The 12,178-nt window shown below is 44.6% G+C and overlaps 1 protein-coding gene across 11 annotated transcripts in view; it reads right to left on the reverse strand.

Moving 5' to 3' along the window:
* ABLIM1 (actin binding LIM protein 1) overlaps window positions 1-12,178 on the reverse strand; it is a 295,553-nt gene that overhangs the window by 122,039 nt on the left and 161,336 nt on the right. For all 11 annotated transcript variants that reach the window (XM_049645831.1, XM_049645824.1, XM_049645822.1 and 8 more), the window contains exon 3: window positions 116-299. In XM_049645831.1, the coding sequence (XP_049501788.1) occupies window positions 116-299 (184 nt within the window). The remainder of the gene's footprint in view (window positions 1-115; window positions 300-12,178) is intronic.

The following is a 12,178-nucleotide window of genomic DNA, read 5'->3' on the forward strand; positions in this document are numbered from 1 at the left end:
AAGGATACATCAGAAAAAGAGTATGTCAAGACAGTACATCTCCAGACAAAAGGCGTATATCCCAGGCCTGAAGAGCAGAACCCAGCGCTTCTCCGTTAGGGGAGCCCCCACTTACTTGCAGATAGTACACGCAAAGCAGTTGGGATGATAGGTCTTGCCCAGGGCAGTGACCACCTCTCCTTCCACGAACTCCCCACAGCCATGGCAGCGTGTCCCATACATCCTCTGGTAGTCCAGGGTGCAGAGATACTCGCCGTTCTTGATGAAGAAGCCCCCTTGTGCCAGGTCACAGCCGCACACTGTGGAAAGACAAGTTCACATTTGGTCATCGTCTGCCACGCTGCCGGGCAGCAAATGCCTTCCACTGCGTGCTGCGAACTTACTCCATGATCTCAGTGGGCTGGGGTGAGGGGAGGGGACTGGTACAAAGAGCTATTTATTGTGGGGCTCTGAGTTCTCTCTTGCCTCCTTCCCATTTCGTATCCCTCCTTTCGGGAGGGAGGGAATATCTCATACGAGTAAAATTCATTGGCTGGGTCTCAACGACTTGTGCGGTATGTCTAAGATTCAGAGATAATCCGTCTCTGATGGAAAGATGCCGTTGGTTCAGGCTGTCTCGAATAGGAACAAAGGTATCTCTGGCAGAGCGATTTAGGAAAGGGACCCACTGCTGGCCCACACAACTGTTTGCTTTGGGCCAAGACGATTACTGGGCTGAGTAATAAATTCCCACCATACCAAAAGCAGCAGCAGAAATGTCTGAGTCCATTTTTTCACACTCTGGAAATACTTTGCCACAGCTATGAATAATTTGGACGTTTAATTTTCTCCTTGTGCGGTAAATAGGATAAGTCGATTGTTTATATATTATAGGGAGAGATAAAAATGAACAGGCAAAAGGGGGAAGAAAAGGGAACATGTCCAAGATAAAATCATCGTTCAGGACCTCAGTACATGCAAAAGGGAATGCTTTACTGCGTCCGGATTTTGGTGTCTCTTGCGCAGCTGTGGACCATGGACACGGTGCAGAGAAGCAGGTCCCCGGGTGCCAGGGGCTTGGGCGTGGCCTACATGTTGAGACAAGACCAGAAGAGGGCACGGCCACTTGTCCAAAAATAAAGCCCAAGGCTGACCCGGAGAGTAAAGAGTTTGCACTGTCAAAGGCCTGGGAAGCAGCAGCCATGGGCGGGAACCTCCAGTCTCAACCTCTCGATGCCCAGGGTTGGGTGACTCCATATACTTAAGGGCCTTAGGCAAAGAATCCCGGATTCTTCCTGATTCTTCCTGCAAGCAGCTGGAACAGGCACCCAGTGGGCAGGGAGAAGGGGAGCTCGACCACTAAACTTGCTTTCCTAAGAATCCTGCTGGAACACCTCCAGCGTTCCTCTAATTAGTTCCCGTGACTCATCAATGCCTCCGGAAGACCTAGTGCTGAGCACAGTGAGGTTCTGCCAGAATATGGTGCCTACTCTCCCACCCCTCCGGTAGCAATCTTTCCTACTCCGAGCCGTTAGAGATTTTCAAGGTGACACAGAAGCCACAAAGAAGCTTTCCGCTGTGGAATCATCAGCCTTTGTTTACATCAACACTCCACAGCTATGACCTCTTTCTTTGCAATTTATAATCAAGTAACCCAAGATGATGGCCTGAGTCCATCATGCCTGAAAATGACCACCCCTATAAATATGACTCTGATCACATTACCTGGAAAACAGCTAGTTCACCACCTGCTGCCTCCTCTAACCTGCCAGTGCCCCCACTGCTCACACACCTGCTTCTTCCTTAACAAACAGGTCCTCCGGGTGGGAGGAGCTCAGGGATGGACTGACTGCACTCTGACCGCCAATTCCTTCAACAGCAACAAACACAATCCTGGGGTTCACAGAACACCCCAGAGAGGTTTCTTCAATATTGCTCTACGTACATATCTTTTTTTCCCCGAAGATGACAGAGCATTTTATGGTAAGAGTCCTCATCTTCACTCCTTTTGATTCTTCTTCAGGAATCTTCAACCGTGGTATCTAAGGTATTACTAGGAACATAGTGAATTAACTTGAATCCGGCATCAAACTTGGCAAGCTCCCCGCGATGTCACTCCTCAGTGGCATCAGCAGTTTTGATGACTCTCTTGCTCTTGCAAATGTGGGTATTTCTTAAAGCCACGAGAAGTGACAAAATAATGATTTTGACTACTGGTAACTCTCTCTATTTTCCCCTCCAATCACCTTGGGTAAGTTTAAAAATTCACAGGGGCACCTGGGTGGCTCAGTCGGTTAAGCGTCCGACTTCGGCTCAGGTCATGATCTCGCGGTCTGTGAGTTCGAGCCCCGTGTCGGGCTCTGTGCTGACAGCTCAGAGCCTGGAGCCTGCTTCTGATTCTGTGTCTTCTTCTCTCTCTGCCCCTCCCCAATTTGTGCTCTGTCTCTGTGTCTCTCAAAAAATAAATAAATGTAAAAAAAAATTTTTTTTAATAAAATAAAATAAAAATTCACAGATCCTTTATAAAAAGAAAGATCCGGTGGCAACAGGGTGATCTTTATGCCAATCCAGATTGTGAGATAGCTTCAGAGCTACTTGTAAATGTTGTAGAAATTCACTGTATTTGGTGCAGCCTTTCTACGTCACATGGGCTTGTGAAACTGACACGGACCCTCCTTTAAAGGTCCTAGTCGATATAATCCTAATGTAGTCTTAAAAAATGACTTTGTAACTTCTGTTGAGAGTTGCCAAATTACAATTGAACTCTGAGCCCCTTTGAGATTTGATATGGCCTAGTTCTTAAATTCAAAGCAGTGGCCCAAACTGGCTTTATCAAATCGTGCCATTGGTTTTGGTGGTTTATACACAAGGAAACCAGCATTTGAAGAATGGCTCACAGGCAGGGGTCATCAAAGGTCTCTTTACTCGCTATTCCTCCTCTGACACAGCTTCTCAGTCCCCTTAGCCAGGCCCTTAGACGCAGGTAACTGCCATGAATGCTACTTCCTTCCTCTAGAAGAAGGCCTCCCTGGGAACAGATCTCATCTACTCTCATAGGCTTCAACAACGACTTTGTGCAAAGGACCAACGTCTCTATCTCTGATGTCTTCCCCAAGCCTGTAGACCCTTATTTTTCACTGCCCAGTGGGCATGGACAGCATGCCTATCTCAAGCCTGGCATTTTAAAAACATACTCTGTGGGGCACCTGGGTGGCTCAGTCAGCTAAGCATCCAACTTTGGCTCAGGTTATGATACCACGGTTCATGAGTTCAAGCCCTGTGTCAGGCTCTGTGCTGACAGCCCAGAGCCTGGAGCCTGTTTCAGATTCTGTGTCTCCCTCTCTCTCTGCCCCTCGCCTGCTCATTATCTACCTCAAAAGTAAATAAACATTAAAAAAAAAAATAAAACAAAGTCCATCCTCTTGCTTCTACGTCATCTCTCTATAACCTTCTGTTTTTCTTCTAGTCCTTCTTTCAGTAACATGCCAGCACTGTTCATTCTCCACTCTTAATACCAAAATGTTCAACTACCCCCCCGAAATCCTATTTGTTTTCCCAACAAAATGTTCCTTTGAACCATTCCCTCCTCTGCCTTCTTGCTGTCACTACTGAGATTCTGGCCTTCACCAATTATAAATAATTTTATAATACAGTGTACTAGCAAACAAAACACAACACAACTGGAAACAACCAGTAGGCAATAGTTGGTTCCATGTTAGTCAGGTTCCGTTATGCGTGGAGCCTGCCTCTCTTTCTCTTTCTCTCTGCTCCTCTCCCCTGCTCACGGTCTCTCTAAAATAACAATTAAAAAATTAAGTTAAAAAAGGAAAGAAAATAACACTTTGACAAAGGGATTCCTCTCTTTAGCCAAAAATATCCAGTGCTCGCTTCCACAGCGTATATACTAACCAAAAATATCCAAAGCTTTAAGAACCCTTCGGTGTGTTTCATACTAACAGCTTAGCAAATACTTCTAACTGATGAAACAAAGCAAAACCTTCCCATCGAAATGATCACGAAGTCTCCATTAGGAAGGTCAAACTTCAGTAGGATATATTTAGATCTTTAGCGTGGGGTGCTCGATTTGTCTTTGTTCTAGTTGATAGTTAACATCGGCCCAGGGAAATGCACAGATTCGTTTCATTAAAAAGAAAGAGCCGCCAGTGAAAGAGATTAACTGCTTTTTTCTCAATGATCAATTATTTAAAACACGCCCCAGTCGAGGCCCCACTGAACCCTGCCTGCTTTGCCGTCGCCTGGCATGGCCACCATCAGCCATGCGCCTTGTCGATCGTCCGCTCTTGAATTCACTGTCTGCAAACTACTGAACCCCATGAACTGGGTAAGAATATGTATGTCCAAGCAATTTCATATAAAAGCCGTGAAATTAGTAACAGGCATGTTTTAAGCTCTTAAATTAAAAAAAAACAAAAAACCCAAAAAACTAACGAGAGCTGCCCGGTTTGTAAACATCCCATGGAATAGGAGGGTAACAAAGTACGGAGGTGCCAGATAAGGGGGAAAACAGAACAGTAGTTTAGAGGCATGAACGGGGCTGTGGTAGCAACGACTACTTCAACTTTCTAAAAACAGCAGTTAACATTTTATGTTACAACAGACTCATTGCAGTCACATTCCAACTGCCTGTCAAGCAGCTCACGTTGCCAAAAACTTAGAATAGGTAATACTTAAAACTCTACCCAAAGGTGGGCTTGGGGGTAAAATGCAAATGTTTTCTTCTTTTATATCAGCAGACGGAGCATCTCTGCTGGGCTACTGCTCACATTGGGGCTTTAATCAAGTCATACCAGCAAGAGAGGGAGGGTTGTTAAGCAAACGGGACCAGTGTCTTCAATGTGGTGACACAAGAATTTTACTTGGGGGCCAGGAGCTGCGGGGGTGGGGTCCTTTCTTCTCTTTTTTTTAGGGCAGGCATGGGGTTTTGGTCTGGCACTCTGCCAGCGGTCAGTCCATCACAGGCTGTGTGGGGCCCCTCTGAACTTGCCAGCATGGCTGCTGGGCCATGGCCGTGGCCGTGGCCGTTCATTTCTGGTGATCAAGACCATGTGCTCCAGAAGTGCTGCTTTACCAGTAGCACTCAAAACCCTGTCCTCAAAACCCCTCAAAACCCTGTCCTATCCTGCGTGGGCCAGCACTGCTCCTGACTCCTCCTAGGGCGCCATGCACTAGAGCTGGGGGTGGGATGGACGCGGGGTGTAGACCTCCCAAGCTCTTCATGGTGGATTAGTGGTGTGAATACCAAATACTTCCCGTTCTCTGCCTCTATCCTCTGCTCCAACTACATGTTAAAAGAATCTTTTTCATCCAAGATGTTATTCTATTCATTTCCATTTCCTCAAATCCTTTCTTCATTGAAAATATAAAAGTAGACTTCAACATAGACTCTTCCCAAACCACAAAAATTCCATTACAGTGTGGGGTCGCACTGAGTCTGCTTTTGCTCCGAAACGGAGAGCCATGCGTTTGAAAATACCATACCCTGAAGCTCAGAAGTACTATCTGCTGTAACCCAGAGCTCAAAATAGCAGAACAGAGACTCAAACAATAATGTGAGGGGGCAGATTCTCACCAGAAATAACTATTTGCTAATGCACCATCCTGGAAGCAAATACCAAGCCTCAAAAAACATAATAAATAGTTTTTTTATGTTAATTTCTAAATGATCTTGGATTTTTTTTTTTTTTTTTTTTTTTTTTTTGAGAGAGAGAGAGCAAGCTAGAATGCAAGCAGGGGAGGAGCAGAGGGAGAGAGGGAGAGGGAGACAGTCCTGGGCTCCATGCCCAGGGCAGAGCCCGATGTGGGGCTTGATCACACAACCCTGGGATCATGACCTGAGCGGAAATCAAGAGTTGGACACTCAACCAACCGAGCCACCCAGGCACCCCTGCATCATATCTGAGAAAGAAGATAGTCACAGGTCGGTCCAGATAGCAGAATGAGTCCCCAAAGCAAGGCACTTGAGGGCTTGTATTTAATTCAGAGTCTGAACTTATAATAATAAGCCAAGAGCTTTAGATGGAAAGAAATGACTTTGGAACCTCTTTATTAATAAAATCCTTGACCATACTTTTTTTTTAACGTTTATTTATTATTGAGAGACAGAGAGAGACAGAGCATGAGCAGGGGTAGAGAGGGAGGGAGACACAGAATCCAAAGCAGGCTCCAGGCTCTGAGCTGTCAGCACAGAGCCCGACGCGGGGCTCGAACTCACAAACCACGAGATCACGTCCTGAGCCGAAGTCGGACGCTTAACCGACTGAGCCACCCAGGCGCCCCAGTTCACTATCCCTACTTCTGAAAGCACCTAACTGGCATCATGACAGTGGTGCCGAGATAGCAACCCCACCCTCCCCAACTTCTCAAGTGTTTTAAGACTCTGAACGTTCTTAGCAACTAATATTAACTGCAACCCAACAATCAAGAGACCTTCCAATGCACATGTGCTATATACAGGACCAGACCCTGCCCCACTTTGCATTTAGCAGTACCAGGAAGGACCCGATGACACAGAGTAAGACGGTGACTGGTTAAGCACTCGACCATCTCAGGCGCACGAGAAGGAACTGGAATGGGTTCACAGGGTGGCAAGAGGAACAATTAAAGGGTGGGGAGAGAACACTTAAGAAAAAAAACAAAGCAGATGAAACTGGGATTAGTCTAAAGAAAAAGAGGTCAGGGCAATAATGGTCTTTACGTGTACAGTGAGTTACTTTAAGCCAATCAATAATCAGCTCTTTTCCAGCTAAGGAGGACAAAACAGGGGGAAAGTTTGTTTTATATGTACCAAGAGATGGAGGTTAGATAAACTCACAGCTCTCGCCACAGAGGTGATGACAGCTATAGTACAGCTGAAGGAGGCTGTACTGACTCTACGGCTGGGAAATTTTTATGATGGAATAAATGGCCTCTCTATCCAGGATGGCAAACGCCCTTATTCTTTCGGATATGGACAATGTGATAGTATCACTTTCTCGGCCCTTTTTGCTAGGTCCAATCACGGGGATTACACTGGAATGGAAAGAGAACCGAATTCATAATTTCACCACTTCCTAAAGTTCCACTTTGGAAATGAGATACAAACCTAAAGAGTTAGTTCTTACAGCATATATAATTAGATGATATAATTTTCCTTTGGAAAAACTAAATACAGAAAATCCCGAATCTGTACATTCAACTCCCCACCTTACAATTTTCATCCATCTTACTCCATAAAGATCCTTGCATTGTATAAACGCACATATTCAACGTGGAATGATCCTGACGTGGGAAACATCTCCAAATCCTAAGATGGCAAATGTGGAAGGTGCTATTAGAGATGGGATGTTTATCCCAAGACCCTTTACAAAACCCAGGCTTTAAAGAGTAATTCCTAAAAAATGTATTGCAATTCGTTGACATTAGTTAAGAGTTGTAGCCTGAATTTTCTAATAGTTTCACATAACCTTTTTAAAAATAGTTTGATGTTGGGGAGCCTGGGTAGCTCAGTCGGTTAAATGTCTGACTCTCGACTTCAGCTCAAGTCATGATCTCAAGGTTCATGAGATCGAGCCCTGAGTCGGGCTCTGCACTGACAGCATGCAGCCTGCTGGGGATTCTCTCTCTCCGCTCCCCTCTCTCTCTCTTTCTCTCCCTCTCTCTCAATATATAAATAAATAAACAAAAATAAGTTTGATGTTTACAGGCTCTCTTGGTGAACCGACCATTATAGGGGCCAAAGGGTTTTTAAAAGCCATCAAAAGGCGGCATTTTCCATATCCTCTAACACAGAGCCGAGACTCATATTGCTATGTGGTAACGGTCTCTATTAAAACATAATCCGATATGACAATTTCTGCAATGCTACCTTGAGGGAAGGGTTTACATGATCAGAGTTTAAAAATTTTCCACAGACACCCAATGTTCAGAAGTCTTTTTAAAGCTATGTGGCTATAAATAACATATTAACAGTAATTCCATTTTTGAAAAGGAATAGCTACTATAATTAATGTTTAAAAATGCCACATTTCAAATGGCAATGGGAACATCGTGGTCCCATTTGCTTTTGTAGGCAGGTGTTCGCCTGAACGAAGGCCAGTGTCACCTCTCGCTGCACCCTCTGTCTTCACCATCCGCTGCCTTGAATAACGCAGCCCCTACCCCTGAACCAAACTAGCACGTGCCCCACTTCCAGTCCTGGGAAGGTTATTAAGTTTTCTGGAGGGTCCGTTCTTTATTAGATGCTGTTTCCTCCCTGGCAACATCCAGACCGCTGAGCTCTGGGTGGCCTCTGCAGCCCCCGACTCAGCACGCCTGGACCCTGGACCACTCGCTTGCACCTGTCTGTGGCCAGTGACAGTCCCACTAGTAGGCGCATAGCTTGCCACGAGATCGCAGGTTCTTTAGAGGTAGGTACCGTGTCATATATACCTCTCAACCCTCTACAGAATGGCACGCCAAATGGGTATGTGATAGATGCTCTATAAACATTTCACATGGTAAAGATCTGAAGGCCTCAAGCGTCAACATTCCTGGGTTGATTTACACAAAAGTCAAGGGACTTTTAGTAAGAAAAGAATGCAAATCTATTCTTTGGAATAATGAAGTCCATTTAGTTGACTTTTATTACTCGGAGGAATTAAGTGGTGGCTGGATTTTTAGCCATTATCTGTTGGCTCAAACTGCTCTTTTTCGAGAGGTGGGGGCGGGGGGATCGTTCCTGACCACCTGCCCCTCCCCCCACCACCACCACACCAAGATCGTCCTGCCGCAGGCTCGCGGTCTTTGTTCATGCAGCTCTTTATTTTCCCTTTGTTGGACTGATCACAGTTGGTAAGTCACATTTGTATGATTATTTGAATGTCTGATTAATGTCCTGTCTTCGTCCATTCAGGTTGCTATTGCAAAATACTGTCGACTGGGTGGGTGTCTTATGAACAACAGTTTTGCAGGCTGGGAAGTCCGAGGAAGCAGACAAACAAACAGGTGAGGCCTGAGCATGAGGCGCTCTAAGGGTTCAGTGTCAGGAGATGAAAAGAACCACCATATAACTGGCTCAAGGCTTGCTTTAAAAATGCCTGAGGAGGGGCACCTAGCAGGGCCCAGTCAGGTGAGCATCCGACTCTGGATTTCAGCTCAGGTCACGATCTCATGGTTTGTGAGTTGGAGCCCTGAGTCAGGCTCTATGCTGTCAGTACAGAGCCTGCTTGGGATTCTCTCTCTCCCTCTCTTCCCCTCCCCTGCTCATTCTCTCTCTTTCTCTTTAATGTTTAACAAACATTAAAAAAATGCCTACGCAAAGTCTCAGTTTTCCTCCCTCCTCTATAAGCACTCCCATAACCTCTGTTGTACAAATCATTTTCTTAGAAATAGTCTACTTTTTCAATCAAGCTGGGTCAACTTCAGCCTACCCCGTCTCAAGAAATAAGTTTTCAAGGGGCGCCAGGGTGTCTCCGTCGGTTAGGCATCCGACTTCGGCCCAGGTCATGATCTTGCGGTTCGTGAGTTCGAGCCCTGCGTCGGGCTCTGTGCTGACAGCTGGGAGCCTGGAGCCTGCCTCAGATTCTGTGTCTCCCCCTCTCCCTCTGCCCCTCCCCCGCTCACTCTCGGTCTCATTCTCTCTTTCAAAAATAAATAAAAACATTTAAAAAATTAAAAAAAAAAAAGAAAGTTTTCAAGGACATGAACTGAGAGTTGTCAAGAACCGTAAAGAACATGAGATTTGCCTTAGACGCTAACAGATGAGCCTGCCCTAGTTTTACGGGTGCCGGCAGAAGACATCGACCCCTGGGTCAGAAGTGAAAGACTTCAATACTTAACAGCAGTCAGTGTAAGCTCCGTGTCCCTGACTGGTTTTCCAAGCCCCGTTAAGTCCCCAGAAGCAAGAGAAGTAAATGCGGGTGCGATGAGTGTGTGTCACAGCTGAAGAATCGTGAGCTTTAGGAAATCCCAATCTTTTATAATGAGCTACAAGCAAACCTGTCCATGTGTCTATGACACGAGGCAGCAAACAAATCTACCCTCTGCTCCAGGCGGAGACACTATCTCTATCTTCCAAGGCTGTTGGCTGTACAAACAACCTTGAAAAGAAAATTCAGAACAAATGGCTACTGGCACCCCTGCTCACAAGAGGCCCCTGGATAATTCCGTCCCAGTAAGAGTCAGTTGAGCAGCGTATTTTGGAGAACTTAGGAGCGCTCATTCTGTTCCAGCTTGGAATTCAAAACCTCAACTCTTCAAAAAAATCTACCTTGTATTTACTTCATGGGTAACACTTACAGATGGTACAAAATTCAAAAGGATTGTCCTTTATAAACAAAAGATGGCATACAAGTGGTTCCTCGTTTGCTGTGAGAAGGGACCATATTTGTAAAAGAATGATTTTCCTTGCATGCTGGTTAATTCTGCCTTTTAATCAATTTCTGAATGACTAATATTCTCTAAATAGGTATTAAAAGCCCAACCTCGGCTCTTAGGAGATACAAGAAACTGCTTCCATTCTACTCACTGGGGTTTCATCGGCTTTCTACCTGGGCCTGAAAATAACCCATATCCAGTCTGCCCAGGCAAACCCAGAGGGGAAAGCACAGGATCTAGAGCAGTATAAAAAAAACTCAGCAGCAGCAACACCTACCCCACAGCTGCCTGGCTGGAGCCTTCGGCACAGTCTCTTAGCTGTCCTACCTGTCAGCAGGCATGCAGCTCTGTCGTCAATGACAGAAAGCTGTGCTCACACCCCTTCTTTTATTGTATTTTATTGTATTATTTATTTAATTTATATCCAAGTTAGTTCGCATACACTGCACTAATGATTTCAGGAGTGGATTCCCGTGATTTATCCCCTATGTGCTCACACCCAGTGCTCATCCCAACAAGTGTCTTCCTTAATGCCCCTTGCCCGTTTAGCCCAACCCCCCTCCTGCAACCCCACCAGCAGCCCTCAGTTTATGCTTTGTATTTAAGAGTCTCTTCTGTTTTGCCCCCTCCTTGTTTTTATATTATTTTTACTTCCCTTCCCTTCCCTTAAGTTCATCTGTTTTGTATCTTAAATTCCACATGAGTGAAGTCATATGATATTTGTCTTTCTCTAATTTCGCTTAGCATAATGCACTCTAGTTCCGTCCACATTGTTGCAAATGGCAAGATTTCATTCTTTGTTATTGCTGAGTCATACTCCATTGTGTGTGTGTGTGTGTGTGTGTGTATACACACACACCATGTCTTCTTTATCCATTCATCCGTCGATGGACATTTGGGCTCTTTTCCATACTTTGGCTTTTGTCGATAATGCTGCTATAAACATTGGGGTTACACCCCTTCTTTTTGGAAGATGATGTTATTGTCTAATAACCAGGTGAGGACATTTATCACCTTAAGCACTTGATCAATCTCGTTGACTAGCTATGCCATTGGAAACACTTATGAATACTCATCCAAAGAAATACATGGTCATCGTTCTTTCGTTCATTCACTCAGTCATTCATTCCCCTTATTGAGCATCTACCATGTTGGGCATTGTGCAAGGCTCCGGGTATACGGCAGTGAACAAAACAGACCAAAATCTCTGCCCTCTAGGAGATTACTCTCTAGCAGAGGGTGAAGATAAATGAGTAATATATGTTACATAATGATAAATGTTCAGAGAGAAATGTGATATAGGGAATAGTTAAAATCTCATATAGGACAGTATAGGAAAGGCACACTGAAAACAAGATATTTGCCCAATGGCCCCTCTTGATCCCCTGGTCCTCAATCTTTTCTAAATGCTCTAGAACTTTGGGGCAGAAAAAATGAATTCAGGGCATCACTTTAAACAAATGCTTGAGATAAATAATAAAAATTATAGCAAACAATGTATCAATATGATGAACTGTATATAGAATTATAATTAAATATTCAATATAAAATTCATTAAATATATAGTTAACTAAATATTATCTATATAATATTTAAATGGATTTCTCATTCTCTCATTGAGCATTATTACAACTATGATGAAGACAATGTGATAATTAAAAAAAACTATCATGTCACTGGATCAATATCAGAATGAGCATTAAGGAAAAAAATCTCTAAGTTGGTGAGATGATCGCTGCTAATTGGAAAAGACGAGAAACACAACTACCGAGTACTGAAGACAGAGCACAGCACCGCCCAGAACCCTGCAGCTGTATTTTACTCCCATCGGGTTGTTACAAAGAAT

Source organism: Panthera uncia, chromosome D2, assembly GCF_023721935.1.
Source record: "Panthera uncia isolate 11264 chromosome D2, Puncia_PCG_1.0, whole genome shotgun sequence".
Classification (NCBI taxonomy): Eukaryota; Metazoa; Chordata; class Mammalia; order Carnivora; family Felidae; genus Panthera; species Panthera uncia.